At 42.9% G+C, this 17,089-nt stretch overlaps 1 protein-coding gene and 1 pseudogene across 4 annotated transcripts in view; both read left to right on the top strand.

The window, feature by feature from the left end:
* The window catches only part of GALM (galactose mutarotase), a 105,421-nt gene extending 95,546 nt beyond the window's left edge, over nt 1–9,875 (top strand). For 3 of the 4 annotated variants that reach the window (XM_034659641.1, XM_034659640.1, XM_002924043.4), the window contains 3 exons: nt 6,023–6,164; nt 7,610–7,784; nt 8,713–9,875. In XM_034659641.1, coding sequence (XP_034515532.1) covers nt 6,023–6,164; nt 7,610–7,784; nt 8,713–8,790 — 395 coding nt within the window. In that variant the 3' untranslated portion in view covers nt 8,791–9,875. The remainder of the gene's footprint in view (nt 1–6,022; nt 6,165–7,609; nt 7,785–8,712) is intronic. The other variant, XM_034659643.1, reaches the window with a different exon arrangement.
* Nucleotides 9,876–15,387: 5,512 nt separating this feature from the next.
* On the top strand, nt 15,388–16,316 carry LOC105239657 (annotated as a pseudogene).
* Nucleotides 16,317–17,089: the final 773 nt, after the last annotated feature.

Here is a 17,089-nt window from a genome sequence, read left to right as displayed (position 1 = left end):
GGGGAAAAGGCCATAGTCTGTATAATAGAATTCATATAAGAACCCCTTATGTGAGGTAAGAGATATGAATGGAGGCAGATGGATTTCATGAAGGCAGTGAGTTTTTCCTTTGCTGCCAGAAGGCAGGTAATTATAACTGTCAGGAATGCAAATAGGAAAAGGAAGATTTAACACCTTGTGAGAGAGATCTGGAATGTTAGAGTCCTCTTTCCAATTAATAGGTCTACATCATCTTGCAAGGATGGGGCAGCTGTAGTTGCCAGAGTGACACATCTGTTGAGGTCGTCTATAGACATCAGCTCATTCCTGGCTCACTGTCATTCCAACACCACTCTTGTCATAGTCCCTAATTATTGCATTATCCACATGGATGATACTTACCTCTCAGCTTCTTGACATCCTCCCTTCCAATGATCTTGTCCCCCAACCTTCTCAGTTACTCAAATCCATGGTCATTGGGTCATACCCTTGATTTCGTCATCACCTCTTACTGTAGCCATCTATAATGCCTTTTTAAGATGTCTGTTGCAGCCCCAACAATTCTTTGATGCCACACAAACCTACAGTCCCTTCATCCTACCATCCTTTCACTGCCCCTTGCCTGCTCACGACCTCGCTCCCCACCTATTTGAATCAGAAGTCCATCATTAGATTCACCCCTTTGCCTATGCTCTCCACTCCCTCACCCCCCTTCTGTGTATTCTCTTAACAAACCCAACCCGCCTACCGTCCACAGCTGCCCCCGCACAGGGACTGGTGTCAGTCTAAATTTATGACAGGAACCTCAGGTGAGTCTGAGTGGGGCCAGCAGTCAGGCTTTCCCTGCCATGGGGACGTAGAAACGCCAGCTCGGGCTGCTCGCCTGCCCCCGAGCTGTAAGCCCGTACCTCCGGGTCAGAGCCCTCCACCTGCCAGGCAGGACGGCATTACTGCTCAGAGCTCAGTGCATGGCCAGCCAAACTTCGGAGCATGAAGGAACCCCCTTCAGAAAACAGCTCCTCTCTGCTGACACCCCAGCTTTCTGGTGGCTTCAAAACTGAAGTCTGGTGATGTGACATCCTCTCTGGGGGCACCCTTTCCATCTCCGCCTCATTTTCTGTACACTCAGCATTGCTGAGAGAGCTATTTTGACATCTTCTATTCTTAGCACCAAAGCACAAAGTCACATATGCAGATAGACCAAAATTAGAAGAACGGCACATTGATTTTCCAAATTCTTTGAAAAAGCAAGAACACTTGGAGGGTTGAGGGTGGAAGGGGTTGTAACCAAGCCACTCCAGGGTGAGGAGCCTGGAGACTTTAGCATTATGGAGATGTGTCACCTTGGGCAAGTCCCTGTAGCTGAGGACCTCCCAGTCTTATCATCCACAAAGTGAGGGGACTGGATGATGGGCCCTTTCTAGATCTTTCATTCTGACTTTGGCACAGGATGTAACAACATTCACAGTGGTCCCTGTTTTTGCTGCCTCTGCTTCATTCATTCATTCATTCATTCATTCATTCAATTTTTCAATCAAGTAAAGGCTTGCTTCATGCTCGGAGGGTACAAAGATAAAAAGGACACAATTGCTGCCCTCTAGGAGCTTGATATAATCCTATAATTATGCCTAATGTGATAAATGTTTTGAAGAAAGTATGTTCCAAGTATGACAGGAACGAAGTAGAAAAGGAGATCAGTTCTAGCAGTGGAGGCTCCAATCCTTCACAGAGGAAGTGGCATTGCAGAGTAAGTCTTCTCTAACAACTTTGCCAGAGTGTGGTGGAGGTAGGCACAGAGAGGACATTCCAGTTACGAGACAGGGCCCAAAGACCCAGTGAATCTGGGGGACAAATTCCAAATTCTCCATATGCCCCCTGATTAGGTACATGTGTCGGCATGAGGCTGGAAAACGGTAGATTGGAACCCTCTCTCTTTTTTTCTTCTTATTTGGCAAAAATCTCATTTTGGAATTATCCCAAATTTCTCATTTTTAAGTCAGGGTTTCTCTGCCATTCTGAAGTCTTACCCCCTCTAGGCTCTCCTTTGTGGTACGTATGTTATCCTGAAATTTGGCCTATTTATTTATGCCACCCTCCTGAAACCATTTATCATTTATCAGATATTTCCATGTAATGTATAAGGCAGCAAATAATAGCTTCATTTGACAAAGAGAAAAGTTAACATATACATTGATTTGTAGATTGCTCAGTATCAGATAAACAGACCTGAAATATACCCTGGCTCCCTCGTTCATGAAAATGCCATGACTTTCTTCTTACCTTAAAGTCAAGAGAAATAAATAATCTTGACTGACTTGTGCAATATTACATTGGGACTGTCATAAAGGTTAAATTTTGAGTCAAGCATGACTTTAAGGAACTAAGTATTGTGAGTACCATATAAAGTTAGGGAAGAAAGCATAACATAAATTAATACTCGGAATATGGGTTGGTAAGTGGCACCTGGGTGGCTAAGCATCTGCCTTCAGCTCAGGTCATGATCCCAGGGTCCTGGGATCGAGCCCCACATTGGGCTCCCTGCTCAGCCGGAAGCCTCCTTCTTCCTCTCCCACTCTCCTTGCTTGTGTTCCCTCTCTCCCTGTCTCTCTCGCTACCAAATAAATAAAATCTTAAAAAAAAAAAAAAAAAAGAATATTGGTTAGTAAGACTAAAATCTTCTTGAGCCCATGAAAACAGCTACTGCTTTTTCCCAGACTAATTGTTTCATAAGGAAACATTTTACCTTTTTAAAAATCAGTGTAGTCACCCAGACTTCACAAGACAGTAGCACCCAGGTGGGTCATTACCATCCAGGATTTGGCCTTTGGCCTGAGGGACCCAAAAACTTCCACTATTCATTCTCCCAGAACTGATCAGGGTTTAGAGGGCTGACTCTGAACTCAGAGGTGGACGTTAGTGAAGCAAGCCCTTCATATTGTGTCTCTAGCACCATCTACTGGAAAACATGAGTGCCTTTATTAGGATTCTTAACAGTTGAAAGCATCAGAAACCCCGAGTCAGGTAGCAAAGAGAGTCAGGTAGCAAAGAGAAGGGAGAAAGGGTGAGAAAGGAAAAGCTTAGCAGATTCTAAGAAACAGAGGATTAAGTATATTATATTGAAGTTACTTATATATAGATGTAACCACTAAGACAAAATTATAAACTTTTGAACTTATAAGACACGTATACATAGACCATATAAAAAAGCTTTTAAAATTAAGCAACAACAAAAATTCATAAACACAGAAAGCACACCACAAAATGTAATGACAGAACTAAGAACACTTAGAACATACATATGTCATTGTCATGCCATAAAATGCCTCTATTAAAATCTCTCAGACTGAATCACAAAGCAAAATCCATCAGAATGCTGTGTACAACTAAGTCATACAGATGGGTTAAAAATATGAGATTTCGGGGCGCCTGGGTGGCACAGCAGTTGAGCATCTGCCTTCGGCTCAGGGCGCGATTCTGGCATTGTGGGATCGAACCCCACATCAGGCTCCTCTGCTATAAGCCTGCTTCTTACTCTCCCACTCCCCCTGCTTGTGTTCCCTCTCTCGCTGGCTGTCTCTATGTCTGTCGAATAAATAAATAAAATCTTTTTTAAAAAAATGAGATTTCAAAGCAAACCAAGCAAATGAAAGCCAAAGTGGCAGGAGTCTCAATCTTAATATCAGTAAAGGCTGATTTCAGGACAGGAAGCATTAAATTACATAAAGGAAGTCACCTTGTAATGATAAAGGATGCAATTTAAATTGAGAGTTCACCATATCTGAGACCATAAAGAAAACCTCACGGTAGTTTCACAAAATAGGAGTAATACAGCCAATACTGACCTAGAAATGTTTTAACTCTTAATAATTCTTGGATCAAAAGGGAATTCAAACCCCAAAACTAGTAACATCTAGTTATATGTAAATAAGTAAATAATATGTCATAATTATATATAATGGAAATATATACATAATACATGTTGGAATATATAATAAATGGAAATATGATGTTATAATTACATATAATGGAAATTCCTATATATAAAGCCTATCGCTCAGAACATTGTAGCATTAAATACTTATATTAATCCCCAAAAAATGTGAAAATTATTAGGCATCTAATGCAAGATATTTGAAAAATAACAAAATAAACCCAAGAGAACAAAAGAAAAATTAATACAAATAAGAGCAGAGATTAAGATTTTGAAAAGAGGAGGAAAAATGTAGTTAAAAAAAAAAATCCAAGAGCTACTTCCTTGGAGGGGGAAAAAATAAAATAGATAAAGCATCAGCTAACCTATTCAATGAACAAATTTAGAAATGAGCACAGGCCAATAACCACAGACAGATGAAATTGAAAGGATCATAAGTTAATGTCTTCCTCGACTCTACAAATAAATGAGAGTAATATAGATGGAATGCATATGTTCCCAGAAAAGTATAAATGTGCAATTACGACACCAGAAAAAACTTTAAATTGACAGATTATTAGAGAAAAAATAGAAATATGAGTGCATATAGAGGTATCCAGTGAAATACATAGGAGTAATTTAGCAACAACCTCCAAGACAAATTGAATAAAAAGATCAAGGTGGAAACTGGCTGTATCTTTGTGTGTGTGTATGTGGGTTTGCACTTACACATCTGGATATCCTTGTCTCTGGAAGGAAGCATGAGGAAGAAGCAACAGCAGTTGCTTCTGTTGAAGGAAATTGGATCTGTAGGGAAAAAAGATGAGAGAGGTTGTTTTAATTATATACTATTTTGTACCTTTTACATTTGTTACCTTTTAAATTGATTACATGTGGGCGCCTGGGTGGCCCAGTCAGTTGAGCGTCTGCCTTTGGCTCAGGTCATGATCCCAGGGTCCCAGGATGGAGTCTTCCATCAGGCTCCCTGCTCAGCGGGGAGTCTGCCTCTCCCTCTGACCCTTGCCCCTCTTGTGCTCTCTCTCTCTCAAATAGATAAAATCTTTTTAAAATAAATAAATTGATTACATGAGCAAATATTACCCATTCAAAAATCCTTTTTCTTACAAGCAGAACCAAGGCAAAGGAAATAGATGGTTCTAAAGGATGTTTTCAAAAAGAATGTTACTTAATTTTTCCTAAAGCTGACTCTGGTAAGAGAAGGATTGTTCTGTGTGCTTCTCTAACTCCCTTGGTTGAATAGTGGACACTGGATGCTAGGATGGTATTGGCCAGGCCTCCGTGTCCCCGTTGGGTGCTTTGGACCCCAGGCGTCCTCGCAGCTCTGTGTGAATTCACAGACTCCAGTCCTCACATACCAGGAAGACCATGTTTCTGAAAAGTAGCTCCGAGTTTAAGAAAAGGATGCCCTCTTTTGCCCAAAGATAGGAGATTTGTGTTTCCTCCTAGTATTTAAGAACACACAGAAGCAGAACTAAATGTTTTGAACAGCTAAAGCTGGTTCTCCTTTTACTTGTTTAAATCTTTTAGTGGTAAGGTACAAGTTCCTGATTTTTCTTAGCCTCCTAAGGTCTCAGGCCCACTTTGCATGCTACCTCTCAATCTCCTAAAAATAGCAGAGAAACCAAGTTCCTACAACATCTTCATTTGACCACATGAAAGCCAAGAATAGTTCTAACCCCAAAGAGTATGTTAACTGACTAGCATTTGTGTTCACCTCAAATACGTGATACTATTCTAGGACAAAGGCGGCTTTTAAAGAAACTAAACTGGGCTTCCAGGTATGGAGTAAGTCACAGGAATAAAAGGCCCAGCATAAGGAATGTAGTCGGGGGCATTGGGGTATTGTGATAGTGTCCGCTGGTGGCAGACGGTGGCTGCCCTCAGGGCGAGCACAGCATAATGTAGAGAGAAGCTGAATCCCTACGTTGCACACCTGAGACTAATGCAATATTGTGTGTTAACTATGCTCAAATTTTTAAAAACTTTTAAATAAAGACAGAAACTAAACTGGATCACGGTGTAAGGCTCTGAAATAGAGTCCCTCTCCTCTTTCAAGAAAGCCTGGCCAGAGTACCTCAGCCTGCAGCCTTTTTATCTCCCTCTTCCCACCAGGAGAAGTTGCTCCAGTGCAAGGAACTGCCTTTGACCTGAGGAAGCCAGTGAAGCTTGGAAAACACCTGCAGGAGTTCCATATCAATGGCTTTGACCACAATTTCTGTCTGAAGGGATCTAAAGAGAAACGCTTTTGTGCACGGTAGGTCCTTTCCACTTACTGTCTCTGTGGGGAAGAAGAGATTCCACCTCTTCCGTGAGGAGCTTTTTCTCTGGCCCTATCAGTAGCATTTACGATGCTACAGGGACCAAATACCACATCCCCTGTCTCTTCAAAGCTCCTGTTCCACAGAGCAGCTCCTGGAACTTCTCTCCCCCTCCCCCACTGGGCCGCGAGCCCTGTGCTCCCACCTGGCATCCTGTCTCTCTCTGTTCCCTCGCTCCCCATCTGTGCCTGTTCTTTAAGGCCCCCTTTTTTAGAAGCCCTAATTCCTCCTGACTGAAGTCACCTCTGCTTTCCTTGAACTTCTGGAGCCCCTTGTACTCTGTTCATTTGTGATTCGTGCCCTACTTCCACGGAAAGTCAGAGGCTGCACTTCTCCTGAGCACCCACCACCAGCAGCCTTGTCTCATAGGCATGTGCGTGCACACTCCTTCTTCCTCACTAAATTCTGAGCTCCTTACGCCATCTCGTCTCTGAGAATCCCCACCTCTGCCCTAGTACCTAGGGCTTGGCACCAGCAAATAATGCCTGTAGAATAAATGGATTTGAAATACAGCAGAGAAAATGATTCAGACTCCAGTAGAAACTTCGATGCCTTCTCTGCCTCAGAGCCCCAATCCCTGTGTTCTTCCTGCCGGAGTCTGCTCTTCTCTAGCCTACTGCTCACATTTCTCTCTCTACTGCCCCCACCTCGAGGAGACTCTCCACTATTCAAATCCTGGCCCTCCTCTTCCCAGATATCTTTCCCTGAACCTCTTGATTGACTATACATTGTTGGGATGTTTTACCTCTCAGTAAGAGGGTAAACTGAGGCTTTATCCGTATCCCTTCAACACCAAGTATGGAACCGGCTAGGTACTCTCAGCTTGTAGAGAACTGGTTTTTTTGTTTTTTTGTTTTAAAAAACAGAAACAGTAAATGTAGCAAAAACTGACAGTGCATCTGTTCTCAGGGGGGATCTGACTAAAAAGTGCAGCCTGCTGGAGCCCCAGGGAAGGGGGATGGTTTAATTTAGAAAAGCATCTCTTCTCTTTCCAAAGACATAGCTGGTGGCTTTGCCAGGCCAGGCAGAGAGCTCCCACTCTTTATGAGAGTGTCTCAGGCCCTCCAGGCCCTGAAAACTGCATCTCTTCAACCTAGCTGTGCGCGCGCGCGCACACACACGGCCGTCTGGCTGGGGTGAGCCTTCCCCACAGCAGCCAAGGTTGGAGTGAGAAGTTGTCACTGGAGGAGCCCCAGACCCTCCTCCTGCCTCACCCAGGAGCCTGCGAGAATCTCCTGCCATGCTCTTCCCATCTTTGTTTCCGTGTACCTGTCCCTGCTCTGTGGGGGGTCTGATGACTGTCTCAGAGGCTGCTTCCCAGCTTCTGCCTGTCCCTCCTAGCTTCTGCGTCCTGTGCTGATGCTGTCTGCTTTACCCCCAGGGTCCGTCATGCTGGGAGCGGGCGGGTCCTGGAAGTGTACAGCACCCAGCCGGGGGTCCAGTTTTACACAGGCAACTTCCTGGATGGCACACTGAGGGGCAAGAAGGGAGCAGTCTATCCCAAGCACTCTGGTTTCTGCCTGGAGACCCAGAACTGGCCTGATGCCGTCAATCAGGTAAAGCTCCAGCCCGGCTTCTCAAGTGGTGTTGTGTCCAAGGTCACACTGGATGACAGAGGTCCCGACACTCGGGTCTTTATGATTCAAAAGTCCATGGGGGTTCTCTTCTCCCAGTCATGATAAGGAAACCTTTTTTTTTTTTTTAAAGATTTTATTTATTTATTTGACAGAGATAGAGACAGCGAAAGAGGGAACACAAGCAGGTGGAGTGGGAGAGGAAGAAGCAGACTCATATCGGAGGAGCCTGATGTGGGGCTCGATCCCATAATGCCGGGATCACGCCCTGAGCTGAAGGCAGACGCTTAACCGCCATGCCACCCAGGCGCCCCATGATAAGGAAACCTTTAGCCACGTTACTAACATAGCACTCACGTGTTTTTTAAATCTACTTTGTGTCTCGGAAGCCTTTATTCGGTTGAACGTTGCTCCTTGTCAATATCTGCTCATCTTCTGCAACCACACTTTCCTTTGGGGGAGAGGCTGAGGGGGAGGGAGAAAGAATTCTAAGTGGCTCCACACCCAGCACGGAGCCGACACAGGGTTCGGTCTCATGACCCCGAGATCATGACCTGAGCCGAAATCGAGAGTCAAACAGCTAATTGACTAAGCTGCCCAGGCACCCCCTGCAACCACACTTTTAAAATGATCCCACCTTCTCTTCCTGTTTGCTTACTGGTGGCTTCTTTTCCTAGCTGCTGCCTGGAGTAGCGCTCAAGGCACCAGCTCGTACGACCAGAACGTAAAATGATACCTGGCCTCCCTCATGGGGAGAATCCTGCTGTGACAACGTGCTCAGTGATGTGGCTAGCTCACTGAAAACCAGTAGGGGTGCAGCCGGCTGTAGAGACCAGTCCATAGCCATCCTGAATGGTGAAGGGTGCAGCCGGGCTGGCAACTGTCACCTGTCCTGTTTTTCCCTTCACAGCCCCACTTCCCTCCTGTGCTGCTGAGGCCCGGGGAGGAGTATGACCACACCACTTGGTTCAAGTTTTCTGTGGCTTAAGGAAGTGTGAAGACGTGACCTCTTCCAGGGCCAGGCTGGGAGCCCTTTCAGCAGCCTCTCTCCTGCCCAGGGAGGAGATGAAGACTTAGAGGCTTTAAAAGTGATCCTGTGAATTAAAACCATGTAAAGGGTAGCTCCACAGTAACGAGTCTGAGTACTGATTTCCTTTCCCGGTGACTGGCTCCAGGTCAGGTCTAATGAGCAGCTCTCTCCTCGGTGTAGTTAAGGGGACCCACCCACTAGTGTCATGACCTAAGCCCCGAGCCTAGCCCAGAAGTGGTGCCCAACCCCTTGTACTGTGTTGGCTCCATCTCTCCACCCTGCCGCTTTCTTCTCTACCTTTTACCCTTCCTTTCTTTGATCGTACTTTCCTTTGTCCTCCTCTGCCGCCTCAAACCACTTTGGAGTTTTCAGTCGCATTTTTAGCTCACGGACCGTGCTGGCAGATGGACCTGTCTGCCTCGGAAAGACAGATGACTGAGAGGGAGGGAGGTGGGGCTTAGGGAGGGTAAATGACCCCCGTAAAAGCACATGGCTGGGACCAATTTTAGCCAGGACTTGACGTCAGGTCATGCACATTCAGGTCCCCTTCTTTGCTTTCATTTCAGTCTGCCAGGGCATTCCCAGGGTCACTGATGGGCAAAGGTGGGGTCTGACATTCCTCTCTCTGGGCCAGCCTTTCTTCCCAGATTCACATTTATAAGCATGAGTCTGAGTTTGAGTTTAGCTGTCTTAAAGATGTCACTTAAAGGGCCAGGTCAAAATATCCAGAAAGAATCTGTAAATTTGATTCTCTGTCTTTGCGGTTGAGAAAGTCCCAGCCCAGCCAAGGCCTGGGAAGCAAGCAAACCACTGGAGACCAGAGCTGTGTTAGTGTGGAGACGGGGCCTCACCTGAGCACTGCACGTTGCACCTGCAGCAAGATGTCGTGTTATGTAGATGAGGCCGGGGCTCCCCTCTTTCCTGAACAACTGAATTACCAGTTATGGGTTTGGGTTGGTGGTTGGTTTAGGTTTTTAAAGAAATATATCTTATACTTTTGTATACTGGCAACCAGTTGAAATAAAACCAAAAGCTGCACCTTTGGAAGACTCCCAGTCTTTTCATTCATTTTTAAATCTGTCAGACACGGACCTTTAGGAAATTGACCAAGTATGTGGTGTGTTCTGGAGCCCACGGTGCTCTCCAGTACAAGAGCCAGCATCTTCCTAGGAGAAAGCCACCAACTGGCAGCCTACTGAGCTTCCCACACTCCCTCTTTCTTAGCAATGATAAACCAAAAATAGTGTTCATTTTTAATTCATTTCATCATGGATTTTCTGGATACCTATTGTGTCCACAGTTCTCTGCTGAGTCTTTTCAGGATTTCAGGAAGTAATGTCTGAGATGTAGTGTATTCCTGCAGGGATAGCAGTCTCTCTGGGGAAGACAAGACTAATAGTGACAATAAGATGATGTGGAATTGCACCAGGACAGACCAAACCCTGAGCGCTAACTTTGCTACTGGCATTTACTTACTACATGGGCAAACAATCTAATTTCATTTGGCCTCAATTTTTCTCACCTGTAAGGCAGTTACCGTCTTGCCAGGATTCTCCTCCTTAAATGGCCCCTCTTCATTTTGATTGCCAAAAGTCTGACTGAAGAAATTATTTCATCTGACCCTTACAACCTGTAATGAGGTAGCAAAAGCCCCATTAAAAACAAGAGGTCGGGGCGCCTGGGTGGCTCAGTCGGTTAAGTGTCTGCCTTCTGCTAGGGTCATGATCCCAGGGTGCTGGGATCGAGCCCTGCATCCAGCTCCCTGCTCGGCAGGGAGTCTGCTCCTCCCTCTCCCTCTGCTGCTCCCCCTGCTTGTGCTCTCTCGCTCTGTCAAATTTTAAAAAACCAAGAAGGCACTAGCTGGAGAAAATAACAGTCCAGGAAGTGGCAGATCTAGAACGTAAGCCCTTCAATAAATAACCCAATGTAAAAAAAAAAAAAAAAGAAAAAAAAGGCAGCCTAATGTACGTTCCAGTGGCACTACACTCCAAAAAAAGTCCCCAGTTTTTTCTTTCAGAGGGCAAAATCTAACATTCATAACATACAGTATTGGTAAGCAGAGAATTTTCACTCCATCACCATCTAGAAATGTAGATTAATACAATTTTGGAGGGAAATCTGGCAGAATCTATTCAATATTGGCGAACTTGCAAAACTCATGATCTAGCAATTCTACTTTTAGAAATCTTTTCTATGGGAATACTTACACAAATCTGTAAAGACAACATTCAGACAATGATGTTCATTGCAATATAATTGGCAATAATGAAAAACTGAAAACTACCTAACACCCATCAATAGAGAATGGATAAATAATCCATATAATGGAAAACTATTAAAAGACCATTAAAAGAGATGAGATCAAATTACACAACTATCCTCCTTTTGTAAAATAAAACAAAAATTTACATATATTTGTAAAGTCTAGAAGGGCTAATTAAGTTATTAATAATTGTGTTCTCTGGCAAATAGAATTTGGAGAGGAGTGAAGGACTTTCACTTTTTATTTCATTGATATTGTTTGAATTGCCAAAGCCAAGCATCTTCCTTTTGCAATTAAAAATTTAAGTCTGCAAAATGAGGGAGGGAAGACACATTAAAAAAAAATATTTCAAACTTACGGAAAAGTTGCAACAACAATACAAAAAATTTCCATACACCCGACTCAGAGATCCCATTCAGATTTCACCACCTGTCTCAATGTCCCTCCTGGCAAAAGGGTCCAAACCAGGAGCACAAATAGTACTTGTTTCTTCAGTTTCCTTCAATCCAGCACAATTCCTCCAGTCTCCCTTGACTTGACCTTTACGACCTTCATATTTTTGAGGATTGCAGGAAAGTTATTTTACACAATGTGTCTCCATTGGGATTTGTGTGCTGTTTCTTCCTGATCAGATTGGTGTCATACATCTTTCGCAGGAGTATCACTGGAATAATGCCGTTCTTACGCTGCAGCCTTCAGGTAATGCCAAGTTCCGGGTGTGGCCTCTCACCGATGAGGTTAACTTTGTTCACCTGGGGAAGGCTGCCAGGTTTCTTCACTCTAAAGCTACCAATATATACTTTAGTCAAGGGGCCTCAGAGATGAAATATTAGGCAGATTGCAACCTAACTACTAGTTTAATTAATTTTCTGTGCAGGGTTGTAATATTCTAGGTGCCAGAAATCATTTAGGAAACCCTAGAGAAGAAAGAAAAAGAATATTTTCTTATTCTCAAGGAAATATAACAACTACGAATTAGTTCCCAGTTTAGTGGCTTCTAGGTTTGAGGTTACATTTATTACCCAAGTACATTTGACCCTTGAGGAACGCAGAGGTTCAGGGCATCAACCCCCATGCAGTCAAAAATCCACGTATAACTTTTGACTCCCCCAAAACTCAACTACTAATAGCCTGTTGTTGACCTAAAGCCTTACCAATAACATAAACAGTTGATTAACATATTTTGCATGTTACATGTATTACTGTATTCTTACAATAAAATAAGCTAGAGAAAAGAAAATGTTATTAAGAGGATCATAAGAGAAAATATATTTACAGACTGTAAAAAACCCACATGTATGTGGACCTGTGCAGTTCAAACCAATGTTGTTCAAAGGTCGACTGTACTTTGTTTTCCTCTGTTCTAAAGAATTGTCTTTAAAAATAAATAAAATAGAGGGGCTCAGTGGTGGCTCAGTAGTTAAGCATATGCCTTCGGCTCAGGACGTGATCCCAGAGTCCTGGGATCGAGCCCCACATCAGGCTCCTCCACTAGGAGCCTGCCTCTTCCTCCCCCACTCCCCCTGCTTGTGTTCCCTCTCTCGCTGGCTGTCTCTCTCTCTCTGTTAAATGAATAAATAAAACCTTTATAAATAAATAAATAAATAAATAAATAGGGGCGCCTGGGTGGCTCAGTCTATTAAGTGTCTGCTTTCGGCTCAGGTCGTGATCCTAGAGTCCTGGGATCGAGTCCCACATCGGGCTTCCTGCTCAGCGGACAGCCTGCTTCTGTCTCTTCCTCTGCTGCTCCCCCTGCTTGTATACTCTTTCCCTCTCTGTCAAATAAATTTAAAAAATCTTTAAAAATAGATTAAATAATTACAAAGAAAAAATAATGTAACATCTTCCACTCATTAAAAAATTATTAAAAAATTAAAAATAAATAGGGCACCTGGGTGCCTCAGCCAGTTAGGCATCTTGATTTCAGCTCCGATCATGATCTCAGGGTCGTGGGACTGAGCCCCACACATCAGGCTTCTCGCTTAGCACAGAGTCTGCTTATCCCTTTCCTGCTCCTCCCCCAATGTGCTCTCTCTCTCTAATAAATAAGTAAATAAATAAATCTTAAACAAAAACAAACAATAAATAAAAAGAGTTACTTAGCCCCAGTAAGGACATGCACCTTTAGGGCAGTTGGAGGAAGATACTGGTAATTGCGGTTATGAAAGACAATAAAAAGGCTACGTCGAGCAACAAATCTGATGACAGTAAAATTTTAGAGAAATTGATCTTTTTGTGGTAGCAACCAATCTATCCCTTTTTATAAAATATACACATAAAAAAGAACTTTGATTTGCCTGAGAAAAGACCTTCTATATACTTATGAGACATGGAGAGTGTGACATGTGAGCTTAAATGTGGCATTTTATGACGAACTCACTGAAGGTGTCAGCAAGAAACAAAACTTTACAGGCTAATAACAGGACAATTTTAGTTCATGTGAGATGGTGAAGACAAACATGGTATTCAATATGAAAGACACCACACAACCACAGATTAAAGACTTGTTGAGAATGCAAATATCCACTAAATGCAACACAAACTACCCCACCCCCACAAAAATAAGTTTCCAGGCCTCCAGGAGTCCATGCCTTCTTTACCATACACCACCTACCCACAACCAGACTAGTGCTATTATTCTGAGTTCTGACCCTTCACAGGTGAGCCAATCACTGACTTTTTAGTTCAGTGATCTATGGATTCCTGTTTCAAATTCTTAGAATATAAATTCTTATCATTAGCTGTGGGATCTTCATTTTCCCAATTCCCAAACGTTTTGCCTAACAAGGTAAGATGTAATCCTAAACAACTGCACAAACATTGTGGAAAGACTAAACTAAGATGGCATACTGTGGAGGTTGAACTGTTGCGACCTGTTAGGTAACCTATGACCGTCCAATCTCAAAGGACTAAAGGAAGTTAGTGCCGATGAATACAGTTTGTAAAAAGTAGAACGTGAAAAAACACAGAACTACCAGCAGAAGACAGAAGGGAAACACAGCACGTACCTTCTGTTCCCAGCCAGTTCCTGTTATCAGTCATAACCATTTTAAACAACTGGATCACCAGTTTGCAGTGGGCTATTTAGACAGTTTTGGCAGGAATGCAATCCTTTTTCAATGGAGGCATTTATCTTTTTCAAGTTTCAACTTCTCCAATGACTCAAATCATAATTCAAGCCTCAGATGCTTTGGGTAGCACTTCCTGCTATAGCCAAGTAAGGAGGTCAGCAAATCCTCTCTCCTCAAAAAAGCAACTATAGAACGCTGAAAAAAAAATTGACAAAACAACTTTGCTGTTCTGGAAACTGGCCAAAAGCATACAGTAATCTGCGATGTGTTTATGTTTGGAAAACTACGGACTTTGCACAACAGTGGGAAACTGTGGGATTCTTGCCTGGAGCTGCTCTCACTCCCATCCTCCCCCAGCTCAGTCACTGTGGAGGTTCTGCGAGGGCAAAACAGAACATGTGGACCAGCAGGTTGCTGTGGTTGAAGGGGGTGTTCACTCAATTTGGAGCAGTGGGTGATACCAATACCCAACAGTTTTATCAATAGAAGGAATGATCTCACTGCTACGCAAGCAGGGACAACTGATGGCTCTACTAGCCTGATGTTGCAATCTGGTTGGAAAATGCAGATTTCTGGATGATTAGAGGCTGCACACATGCATCGCAGAGACCAGACAGGGTCCAAGCTGTACACTCCTGGCCAACTCTGAGGCTGCATGCATGTACACAGGAAATTAAAAGGGGTTCAGCAAAAAGTAAAAGCCAGGGCAGAACTGAAAACAGCCCAAACACTGAATTCACTCCCCATCTAAAACAGATAGAGGGCAGAGGGCAGAAATCTGACTGGCTGGGGTGTCTGAGCACAGCCTCTGTCTAGAGATTGGCTAACCACTTAGCTACACAGACACAGGGCAACCCCCTAGAAAACTAAGCTTAAAAATAAACACAAGAATGTTTTTTAAAATAACCAAAAAGTTGAATAGAGACAGATTATAAAAAACAACCAAGTGAAAATTGTAGGGTTGAAATTTACAATAATAAATGAAAAGTTCACTAGAGAAGCTAAGAAATAGATCTGAGAGCACAGGAGAAAAAATAAGTGAACTTGAAGATAAATCAATAGAAATTATTAATCTGAAAAACAGAAAAGAAATTGAAGAAAACAGAACAGGGACCCATGGGTGGCTCAGTCGGTTAAGCATCTGCCTTTGGCTCAGGTCATGATCTCAGGGTCCTGGAATCGAGTTCCGCATTGGGCTCCCTGCTGAGCAGGGAGCTTCTCCCTCTCCCTGCCGCTCCCCCTGCTTGTGCAGCACTCTCTCAAATAAGTATATAAAATCTTAAAAAAAAAAAAAAGGAAAACAGAACAGAACCTCAGAGACCTGTAGGACATGAAGCACATCAACACATATGTGTGAGAGTCCAAAAAGGAGAGGACGCTTTCTGCCTCCACTGACGCCATGGCACCTGTGAAAAAGCTTATGGAGAGGGGGCAAAAAAAAGAACCCTTGACTGCACCCGCTCTGTAGAGGATGGAATCATGGATGCTACCAATTTTGAGCAGTTTCTTCAAGAGAGAATCAAAGTGAATGGAGAAACTGGGAATCTCAGTGGAAGGGTTGTAACCACTGAAGGGAGAAGCAAGATTACTATAACTCCTGAGGTGCCTTTTCCCAAAAGGTATTTGAAATATCTCACCAAGAATATCTCAAGAATAATAATCTATGTGATGGGTTTACACACAGTTGCTAACAGCAGAGAGAGTTACAAATTGCATTACTTCCAGATTTACCAGGATGAGGAAGGGGAGGATTAAAACTCATTTATCTGGAATATTCTGTATGAGTTCTTGAATAAAACTTGAGAACCAAAACACAAAACAAAACAAAAAAAACAAAAAGGAAACAGTCTGAAAAATATTTCCAAAAAATGGCAAAAACCCTCAAATTTGACAAAAACCATTAATTGATACAACCAAGAAGCTCTATTAACACTCCGAGAGGATAAATACAAAAAGATCCCCACCTAGATACGTAATATTTAAACTGCTGAATGCCAAAAAACAAAGAGAAAATTTGAAACCAAGAGAAAAATGACTCATTACTACGGGGGACCACCAATACCATTACATCTGACTTCTCATCTGAAACAGTGGAGTCAAAGTGCTTGACCCAAATCTACCATTCAAAAACAAAGATGAAACGAAAACATTCCCAGATAAAGCATGAGAGAATTCATTGCTAGCAGACCTGCCTTACCAGAAATACTAGAGGAAGTCCTTCATGCTAAAAGGAAATTAAGATGGCAACATAAATCCTTGGAAAGAAATGAAGAATATTAGATATGGTAAATATATATATGGTTAGCAAAAAGGGTCTGTGTATTTTCTCATTGCTTCTTTAAAAGACATAAGACTGTATAAAGCAGAAATTATGACACTGTGTCAGAGTTTGTAATACATACAGCACACGGGAGGGAAATCCAGGAAAAGGAAATACATTGGAAGAAAATTTCTGTATTTTACCAGAATATTAATCTGAAGTAGACTGTGATAAATGAAGATGTAACAACTAAGGAAATAACTCACAAATATAGTAAAAAATAAAATCAAGAGGAATTAAAATGATACACTAAAAACACATTTAATACAGAAGAAGGCGGTTATAAGAGGAAGAGAGGAAAAAGAAAACATACAGAAAACAACAAAATGGGAAATACAAAAAAAAATATGGCAATTGTAAATCCAACCATATCAATAATTGTACTAACTGCAGATGGCTTAAATACCCCCAAAAGGCAGAGTTTTGTCAGACTGAATTTAAAAAGCAAGATACAGGGGCGCCTGGGTGGCACAGCGGTTGAGCGTCTGCCTTCAGCTCAGGGCATGATCCCGGCGTTATGGGATCGAGCCCCACATCAGGCTCCTCCGCTATGAGCCTGTTTCTTCCTCTCCCACTTCCCCTGCTTGTGTTCCCTCTCTCGCT

Source organism: Ailuropoda melanoleuca, chromosome 4 (genome assembly GCF_002007445.2).
Source record: "Ailuropoda melanoleuca isolate Jingjing chromosome 4, ASM200744v2, whole genome shotgun sequence".
Lineage (NCBI taxonomy): Eukaryota > Metazoa > Chordata > Mammalia > Carnivora > Ursidae > Ailuropoda > Ailuropoda melanoleuca.
Note: the sequence above shows the minus strand (reverse complement) of the source record. Positions and strands in the feature narration are given on the sequence as shown.